At 61.5% G+C, this 9,857-nt stretch overlaps 1 protein-coding gene across 1 annotated transcript; it reads right to left on the minus strand.

Moving 5' to 3' along the window:
- Window positions 1–6,510: 6,510 nt before the first annotated feature.
- On the minus strand, window positions 6,511–8,964 carry LOC121734411 (translation initiation factor IF-2-like). Its single transcript, XM_042125022.1, has 3 exons — window positions 8,635–8,964; window positions 7,420–8,361; window positions 6,511–6,732 (listed from the first exon to the last, which is right to left on the minus strand). Exons 1-3 carry the CDS (start codon window positions 8,962–8,964, stop codon window positions 6,511–6,513), a joined length of 1,494 nt encoding a protein of 497 aa, XP_041980956.1.
- Window positions 8,965–9,857: the final 893 nt, after the last annotated feature.

Consider the following 9,857-nt stretch of genomic DNA (forward strand, 5'->3'; position numbering starts at 1 on the left):
CGGACACATGTGTTGACAGTGCCCCGGTTGGCGACCATAAGACCAGTGGAGGCCATCCAACTCTCGACCACGCGGCCTCTTGCGTCCGTAGCCGGAGAGCCCCATAGCGTAGATTTCGCGTTGAGGTCTCCGGCGACTATTGCAGGACCGGGCGCTCCGCTGATAAAGGCGGTCAACCGAAGCAGGAAGGCTTCGAATTCGGCTAAGGGCCTGTTGGGGGAGAAATAGACCCCCACAACGGTGAGGGCCCCCAGTCTGGAGACCACAAAGCCCCTTCCTCTAGTTGTTCTTCCGGATGATGGGGGAGACATTCTCGGTCCGAGGACCAAAGCGACCGTAGCGTCTGCATCACCGATCCAGTCGCTTCTGGAGAGGATACGGTACGGTTCCGATAGAAAGGCCAGGTCAATCGACCACTGTGCCATGCTCTGAACCAAGATGTCCTGCGCACGGGCGCAGTGGTTCAGATTGCCCTGTAGGAAGCGATGGGCAGCCGTTATTGAGCTTCCATCGGGGCCGCACCGGTTCCGGAGCCCGCCGTAGTTGGAGTGGCAGGTTCCTGGGACTCGTGGCTCTTTTTTGAGCTCTTCCTCTTCTTTGATGCGGGTTTGCCGCATTTGCTGCTGCCGACGCTATGGTCGGCCGGCTTCCCGTTTGCCTCGCAAAGTGCGCAGTGCGGCAAATTCTCGCACTGTGCCGCTGAGTGGTCCGGCCGGCCGCAGCGGAAGCACAGCTGACTGCGGTCGACCTCCTTTGGACAGGTCGCTCGGGTGTGCCCGGTCTCGTGGCACTTGTAGCACCTCATGGGGCGCGCGGACAGAAGCACCACCCGCACCACGGTCCACCCAACATAGATCTTGTTGTTGGGTGTCGAAATCTTTTTGGCAGCTTCGACCGGGCACTTTACCCACGCCGAGCCGCGACCGTTTCGTCCTCGCCGTATCTCTCCGACCTTCACGTCATTAGCAGAGCAGCCGCCAGGTTTGGCTATCGCCTCCGCTATCTCTGCTGCTGTAGCCGTGTCATCCAGCCCCAGAATGCGCAGTTCTGCGCACTTTTGGGGTCTGGAGATGCGGACTTCTGCTGCGTCCATGACCTCCCTCAGTTTTTGGGCGAGGGCGTCCGCTTTTTCATTGAAGCCTGTGCCGGAGACCTCGTACATGCGGGCTCCGGTCACGGCCTGCTTGAACTTGACGGACGGGATTTCCATTGCCATCAGGTCAATGTTCTGCTTGGCTTTGTCCATGACTGTCTTGTAGGACACACCTCGTTCTGCTGCACCGTCCTGCAGCGTGATGACGACTGCTGCAGTCTTGGGCGCGCGCAGTTTCCCATTTTTCCTTTTCTTCCTCTTTTTAGGCAGTGTCCTCTTCTGCTCTTCCACCTTTTTCTGCACCTTTCCCTTCCTCTTCACAACTTCCGTCCACGTCTGTGAAGGAGCGGGACCCTGCGCTGCTGGTGTTGGTGCAGCTTCGCGTCTCGACGCAGCTGCTTCTACGGCAGCTGCAGATTTCTTTGCCTTCTTTTTCTTCTTTTGAGCCGGACCAGGATTCAGTGGTGGCATCAATGTCGATACCGCTGGTTCCGGCTCAGTCCTTTGTTGCGGTGGTTCTGCAGATGTTGGAGCAGACCCTGCGCTCTCGTTTCTTTTGTCAGCGGCAAGCGGTGGGCGCAGACGCGGGGCTGGGAGAAGACGGGTCTCCAAAGCCTCCAGTCGTGCGTCCAGCCGTGCGCTAGACAGGGAGACCGCCTCCCGTACCGCCCGCGCCATTATCTCTTCGATGTTGGACGGAGGGGTCGGAGGGGCAGCCTGTGGTCGTAGATTTAGGAGCTCGCGTTTAACGATCGCGAGCTCTTCTTTCAATTCCGTGACTTCTCTGGAGAGGCGTTTGTTAGCCGTCTCCAGAGCTCTTGTTTCCTCAGAGGTGGAATGGCTGAGGAGGGCCGCGCATGACTCTCGAATTACGAGTACGGCGTCTTTGAGAGCTTTCACGTAAGGTCCGCTCAAGTTTTTTGACGTTTTGGCCACTTTGGTGATAGAGTCCAGGCCCTCAGTTATCTGGGAGCCCAGTTTCGCCCTAGTGACCATGTCATCCTCTCCCATCATCACGTCTGATATGTAGGAGGACACCGACAGACGCTGTGAACGCAACTCTCGGAGCCTCTTTGCCTCTTCCAGAATTTCGTGTTCGGCGTCGGCCTTTTTGGTTTCCCGCTGGAGGGCGAGATTGTCCATTTTGCCCTTAGCCACGTAGTCACCGGTAGTTGGCGGCCTGCCCCTTCCGCGCTTATTACCCTTCGGGGGGGCCGCATTCTTGTCCTTGTCCGAGTCGGACTCTTCCACTTCGCTTCCCCGCCTCTTCCGGAAGCGTCGCTTCAGCCGTTCCAACTCCTCCTCCCGACCCTGAGAGGCGGCAGTTTCGTTGCCGCTCATTGGATCGTCTGAGGTTCCTTCGTCTGTTCCGAAGAATTTACTGACAACGGGCATAGGTGTTGCAACCCGTGTCATGCCTTCGAGTTCAGCCAATCGTTCCAGCTGAACGATCGGAGTCCTTATTGGGCGCTTATGGTCGTCGGTTTTGGGGGCAGAGGGGCCCCCGGGAGTGGCCGTTAAGCCCGTTTCCGTTGCGGTTATGTGCACCGGTCTCGGATTAACGTGCGCCGTAGTCGTCGTTGCAGCCAAATCATTAAGCAAATCAGTGTCCTCATTCGTGCGAGAGTCGTCGGTTACTGAACGGGCATTGCGCTCGCCAGCTAACGAATTTGTGCCCACCCCGTAGTACGAAGGGCAGACCTCCGCCGTGGCAGCGGCGGAGGTGTGGGATTCCCCATTTCTGAGACCCACCCGGAGACCATTATCAAATTCGTGTGCTTCCATTATCAAAAGGGTGCTCATTAGGGTTGAGCGGAACCCGTGGCCAACAACAAAATAGAGAGCGTCCTAGCGGCAAAGTCACCCACTTGCCATGCAGCCTATTGCGGGACAGGGCGTAGGCTTGGGGGCTGTAAAGAGGCCCATCCATCATCACTCACACACACAAACAAGACAAAATTGTAGATAGAGATTGCACATCTCGAGGGTGTGCTGGGCCGTGTCCTCCGCAGCGCCGCAGTCGTGGCAGGCTGGCGTAGGCTCCCTCCTGGCGACCTTACACAGGTACGCACCGAAACAACCATGTCCGGTGAGCACCTGAGTAAGGCGGAAGGTGAGGGGTTTTCTCTTGCGACGCATCCACGCCGCAAGAACTGGACGCAGGGCCTCAGCAGTACGTTGACCGTACTGAGCCTGCGCCAGAACCTCACCCCACCTTCGAAGCAGCCATTCCTGCCCCAGCTTCCGCACCCGCGAGAGCTCCTCCCACGTCAGCGACTCACCAAGTGACCTCCTCTCTAAAGTGAAGAGGTGCATCTCGGCGAGCACCGGCGCCACGAGCTCCCACGGGGGATCTCCAGCCAGGGCAGTGGCTGCCACCCAGGAGACTGTACGGTAGCCCCGAATTACCCTCACCGCTATGACCCGCTGCGCTTTTCGCAGCTGGGCTTTGTTCTTTACGGTGAGGGAATCCGCCCAAATTGGGGCCCCGTACAGAGCTATACTCCGGCAAACCCCGGAGTATAGCCGCCTGCAGGCTTCGCTGGGCCCTCCTATGTTCGGAAGGAGCCGGCCCAGCGCTGATGCCGCCCTCACGACCTTCGGTCCCAACTGTTCGAAATGCGGACCGAAGGTCCACCTCCCGTCCAGGATGAGCCCAAGACATTTTAGTGTCGGGCTCACCCTGACCTCCGTCTCTCCAATCAGGAGTCGTGCACCCGGTGGGGGTCCTTTCCTCCCGGGCCCGCGGAAGAGCAGGGCTTCGGTTTTTTCCATGCGGACCCGAAGCCCAAGCTGCTCAATGCGGCTGACTACAAGCTTTGTGCCCTCTTCAGCCAGCCGCGCAGCCTCCTTGTACGTCCTTCCCCGGAATGTGATGTAAGTGTCGTCTGCGTAGCAGACGAGATCCATTCCGGGGAGGAGATACTCCTCCAGCAGGACCCAGTCGTAGCCAGAGTCCCAGAGGTTCGGACCCACAACCGAACCTTGTGGGACGCCGCACTCGACCTCCACCCTCACTAAGGACCCCGACCGATCCTCGAACACGATCTCCCGATCGGAGAGGTACGCCTTAAACAGTCTCCTGAGATACGGAGGCACTTCCTGGTACTCCACTGCCTCCTGTATTACGCTGTGGGGGAGACTGTTAAAGGCGTTGGCGATGTCCAAGGACACCACAACCACCACCTCCTTCCTGCGTTCCGCCTCCTGCGTCACCGACCTGAGACGCCCTATGGCGTCGATGGTCGACCGACCGGCCCGAAACCCGAACTGTGCATCCGACAGTCCAGGCCCAGGGCCCTCGAACGAGGCGAGAGGCTAAAATGCGCTCAAATGCCTTACCGACCTCGTTCAGCAACACGATCGGTCGTACCGCCGACGCGCTGTCCGGTGGCCGCCCGCCCTTCGGTAGCAGGACGAGGCGGCCCTCCTTCCATGCCTTCGGGAACTGCCCGCACTGAATGCAGCGGTCAAACAGTTCCCGAATACTGTCTTCGAGGTGCACGAGAGCAATTGCAAGAATTTTCCCGTGCACCCCGTCCGGACCAGGCGCCCTCTTCTTGGATCGGAGGCGGGACAAAACCGCCTCCATTTCAGCGTCGGTGACGGGTGGCGGTACACCCTCCTCCATCGAGCCCGGCGTCCGTCGGGCCATCCGCGGTGGAGCGAATCCTGCCGGGGGGTTCGGGAATAACTCTCGAACTATATTCCCCAGCAGATCTGACTGGAGCGTCTCCGTCAGGGGGGCCGACTGGGCGCGAAGTTTGTCTCGTGCCCTTTTGTACGGTCGGCCCCAGGGGTCTTTCTCTAACCCCTCCACCAGCTCCAGCCACGCTTCCTCCTTGGCCCGACTGATGGCCAGCTGCAGGATCTTCCGTTTTGCTACGTAGACCCTGTGCAGCCGGTCATCCCGATCCACGTCCTGGGGGCGGCGCCGCCTGCTGCGAGTATACGCTCGACGCGCCGCATTGCAGGCGGCACGAAGGTCAGCCAACTCGGTCCTCCACCAATACACTTCCCGTCGCGGAGAGGGTGGACCCCGAACTCTAGGCATGGCTGCCTGACATATGTTTGTGAAAACCCTGCCAAGACAGCCAGCCATCTCATCCACCCCCATGCCTTCCATCGACGGGAGGCTCCAGCGACCGACGATGGCCGCCTCCTCCGCCAGCAACCTAACCTAACCTAACCTAACCTTTTTTTTTTTTTTTTTTTTTCCGGAGGGGGAAATGCATTACGCATACCACCCAGGCGCAGGGGGCGACCCGAGTGGTTATGTGGGACTCCCGCGGCTAATGAGACCACGGTATACCCACTAAAACCCCCCCCCCATCTTCCGCCACGCCGCATATTGACGGGGCCACAGGAACGATACACACATCTGTGACCCCGCCAGCGGCCCGAAGACTCCACGATGGGCGCACAACACGTGCGCCCTCCTCCTCGGCCCCCACCAAGGCTGTAGCAGACGCCCCCCGAGTCTGCTACTTGGAGGCCATGTGGCAGATCAGGTCTGTGGCTCTGCCACCGACCACACCTCGGCCGCAGAGGATAGGGCAAGCGGCGCACCGTAATACCTACTTGCCTCTTCCTCTGCGGCCCCACCAATGCCGTTCAAACGGAACGGCCCCGCCAGCTCGCAGGGGGGGTAGGGAAAGCGGCAACCTACCACAATGCCTCTCCCCCCCGCGATCCGTCCTCGGCCGCAGAAGATAGGGCAAGCGGCGCACCGTAATACCTACTTGCCTCTTCCTCTGCGGCCCCACCAATGCCGTTCAAGCGGAACGGCCCCGCCAGCCCGCAGGGGGGGTAGGGAAAGCGGCAACCTACCACAATGCCTCCCCCCCCCCGCGATCCGTCCTCGGCCGCAGAGGATAGGGCAAGCGGCGCACCGTAATACCTACTTGCCTCTTCCTCTGCGGCCCCACCTCGGTGCGCATCCGCAGCGGACTCCTCCAGTCCGCTGGGAGCGCCCTCCTCGGGCCAGGCGGCGACACCGGCCGGCCCTGGTTGCCTCTTTGCTTCACCGCGGTTGTCCAAGCCGCGGTTACTAAGCCCCACCGCCACGACAAGGCGTGCAACCATCGGGGGGAACCTTTTTTTTTTTTTTTTTTTTTGGGAGGGGAAATACTTTGCGTATCCCCCGCCCCCTCGGGGGAAGGGGCGGGGGTATGTGGGACTCCCTACAAGAGGTCTACCCACTAAAACCCCCCCAGCCCTTCGTCATGCGCCTAGTGCGGGAGGGACGGGAACCGCGGAGCGACTACAACTCCGCCCCTCCCGGCGCGCTGCCGCAACCGGCACCTTCTTCCAGCGGCTTCAGCCGCGTACCTCACCGAGAGCCCCCCGGGCTATAGGGGGGCTGTCTTCTCGGGACCCATACAGTGGGCGGGATCCCCCGATCACCGCCCACGAGTCTAGGCATCCGTCTCCATTCGGGCGGGAGCGAGCGGGGCCCGCGCTCCCCTTGGCCTCGACTTCTGTCGGGCTTTTTTGGTCGGCGCCTTGTCTTCTCCGGGGGCCGGCTTTTTAGCAGATGGACATCTGCCCAGCTCGTGCCCCCTTTCAACTCTGCCAGCGGCCTCGCACAGGGAGCAGTTCGGCTCCGCTGCCCCGCACTCTGCCGCCTTGTGCCCCGGCTTCCCGCACCGGAAACATGTCCCACTACGGTCCACCGGGCACTGGCACTTGGCAGCCACGTGGCCGGTGTCCTGGCAGCGGAAGCAGCGCGTTGGCCTCGCGGCCAGCAACGCCACCCTCGCCGACACCCAACCAATTCGCAACCGCCCAGAGCTCGAGAGCTTCTTAGCGGCCGCAACTGGGAGGCGGACCCAGCACGATCCGTCCCCCCGTGGCCCCTCTCTTATTGGCCCCGCCCGAACATCTCCGGCCTGGCACCCTCCATCCAGTGCGACCGCGTCTACCACTTCTGCGGTCGTCACGGAGTCATCTAGGCCGGCGATGCGCATCTCCGCGCTTGCAACCGGCCGTCCGACCTTCACTTCTGGTGGCAGGACGGTCCTCAGCCTCGCGGCAAAGGCGTCCGCCTTTTCATTTGCGCCCTCGCCGGAAATCGCGAGGAGGCGCCCTCCAGTTCGGGCCCGGCGGAAGCGGACTTGCGGAATGTCAAGTTCCGCGATGTTCACCGCCCGCCGGGCCGTCTCAAGCGCCTTGGCGTATGTCATACCCGCCTTCACGGCCGACTCTTCTATGGTCAGAGCAACGGCCGCAGTGGCGGGGACGCGAAGCCTTGGCTTTCTCTTCTTCTTCGGGGCGGCTGTAGATGGTGTAGCCGCCCCCTTCTTCTTCTTACCCTTTGGGCCCACCTTGGTCCAAGGGGCCTCAGTACGAGGGGAGCTGGTGTTCGCTCCCCCCTGTGCCGCCTCCTGAGCGGCCATTGATGGCCGCTTCTTCTTCCTGCCCTTCTTGGCCTTGGGCGCCTCGCGCGTGGCAGGGGTCTCATGCGGGACCTCTGCGGCGATTGGCTGCCGCGTCTTCTTTTGGGCCGGTTTCCCCTTAGCTTTTGGCATCGGGGGCCCCGGCGTCTCCTCCGGTATTGCCTCTACACTCTCGGCGTCGGCCGGTGTGATACTCCGGGCTCTGTCCGCCGAGAGCGGAGGTCGCAGTCGAGGCTCTGGGAGGAGCCGACTCTCCAGTCCGGCCAGCCGAGCGTTCAGCATGTTGCTGAAGGTCTCTACGTTGGAACGAGAGACCTCAGACAACAGCTGGCGCATGTCCTGCTCGGCCGGCTTCAACACCTGACGGCGTAGCTCCTCTAGCTCTTTGCGCAAAGACTCCACTTCATTCTGGAGCCGCGCATTCTGAGCCTCGAGGGCCTTCATCTCTTCGGTCGCTCCGCGGCTTCTCATTTCGGCGACGGTGGCGCGTATGTCGCTGACCGCCTCCTTGAGGAGCCGCTGGAACGTCCCCTTGAGGTTATTCGACTTCGCTGCGACCATGGAGATCGTTCCCAGCGAAGTCTCAACACATTGGGCCAGAGCGTGGTTGGTCTGCTCTGGCCTGTCTTCATCCATAGGCGCGGGGCTCGCAAGGAGCGAAGAGCGCGTCTCTCGCGCCGCCCTGGCCGCCTCGGCCACCTCCTCCTCCGCCTGGAGTCGAAGGGCCTCCTCTTTCTCTCTGTTGAAATCGGCTTGCGCCTTCGCCAAGCCGACATATTGTCCGGTCGTTGGCGGGCGGCCGCGTCCTCTTTTGGGTTTGGGCACCGCTCCTTTACTGAGGGGCGGCGCCATGTCGTCATCAGAGCGCCTCTTCCGGCGCGTCAAATCCGAGAATGCGGGCAAGCCCTCGGAGTCCAGCGATATGCCAGACATCTCACTGGAGTCCGAGAGCCAGTCCTCGCTGTCATGTCCGTGTAAGTCACGTCCATGTTGGGAGACTCGACCGCGAGGGGAGTCTCTACCAATTTCGTCTTTTCCGGTACTTGGAGGCGGCATTTTCACGTCGCGTGTCAAAAGAACACGCGGCAGATCCTTGTCGCCTCTCAGTTTCTTCTTCTGCATCAACTTCAGCATCCGCTCAACGCCGTTAGGCTGCGGCTGACTGAAGTCGATGTCTTCGTCCGTTAGAATCTCCGCCGCCGGCGCGGTAATGGGCGCCGGCTTCGGGCTGTCGCGCTTCTTCGCGCTGTCTCCTCCTCCTCCTAACGCAGCCAAGATGGCCCGCTGCCTCGCCGCCTTAGCGGCCTCCTCGTCCTTCCTCGCCGCCTTAGCGGCCCCCTCATCCCTCATCGCACTAGTTGGCCCCTCCGTATACACGGGCCGGCCACCGTCCGAGGACGGCGCATGGGATTCCCCGACTCCTGAGGAGCCGAGACCCACCCGGAGAATACTTTTACTTGTACGATCTGCCATGACTCTACGCTCCGACACCCCGGGTCGCGGGCCCTTTCGTCACACTGTGGGCGCAGCCAAACATACAAGACCAAACACGCACACAAACACACGCCATACCGGCGTTCAGCCACCCCTCCCGTGTCACCGCGAAAACGCTCACGATGGCACGGGGGAGGTGCCCAGGGACACGACGTGGACGGACCGGTATCGCCCCCATCGGGGGGAACCTTTTTTTTTTTTTTTTTTTTTTTGAGGAGGGGAAATACGTTACGTATCCCCCGCCCCCTCGGGGGAAGGGACGGGGGTATGTGGGACTCCCTCTCGAGGTTTACCCACTAAAACCCCCCCATGCCCTCCTTCCAGCCGTGAGATGCGGGTACTTTTCTAAGACTTCCGCGTTCTCACGGCCGTTTGCCGCATCCGGCACTACTCCGTTGCGGCGACTGGTGTTCTGCCGCCGCTTTTCTACACCGAGAGCTCCCCGGGCATCTAGGGAGCTTTCTTCTCGGGGCCCTTCGCGCGGGCGGTGATCCCCCGATCAACCGCCCACGGGCCTATGGCTCCACCTCCATGGCGGGCTGGGGCTGACTAACCCCAGCACCGCCGGCTCCAGGCTCTTTCGGCCGAGCCTTATCGGAGGGAGCTCCTCGTCTCTTCCGGCGCTTGGTGCTGGGGAGCGGCTTCTTCACTGTGATGCAGCCGCTGCTACCCAGCACGTGGTCTTTCTCTTTGCCGAGTGCCTCGCAGAAGAAGCAGTTGGGTTGCTTCTCCCGGCACTCGGCGGCCTTGTGCCCCGGCTTCCCACAGCGGAAGCAGTTCCGGCTGCGGTCCACCGGGCACTGGCATGTCGTCGCCAGGTGGCCGGTGTCAAGGCATCGGTAACACCGCTTAGGCCTCGCGGCCAGCAGTGT

Source organism: Aricia agestis, chromosome 15 (assembly GCF_905147365.1).
Source record: "Aricia agestis chromosome 15, ilAriAges1.1, whole genome shotgun sequence".
Lineage (NCBI taxonomy): Eukaryota > Metazoa > Arthropoda > Insecta > Lepidoptera > Lycaenidae > Aricia > Aricia agestis.

Bases quoted from the DNA above. Each gene is read 5' to 3' on its own strand.
- LOC121734411 (XM_042125022.1), bottom strand. From the start codon at position 8,964: ATGGCAGATCGTACAAGTAAAAGTATTCTCCGGGTGGGTCTCGGCTCC. The intron at 8,362-8,634 runs GTTGAGCGGATG...ACGCGCCGGAAG, and splicing joins GTCAGCCGCAGCCTAACGGC to AGGCGCTCTGATGACGACAT. The intron at 6,733-7,419 runs GTGGGCCCAAAG...CGGTGCGGGAAG, and splicing joins CTGAGGCCCCTTGGACCAAG to CCGGGGCACAAGGCGGCAGA.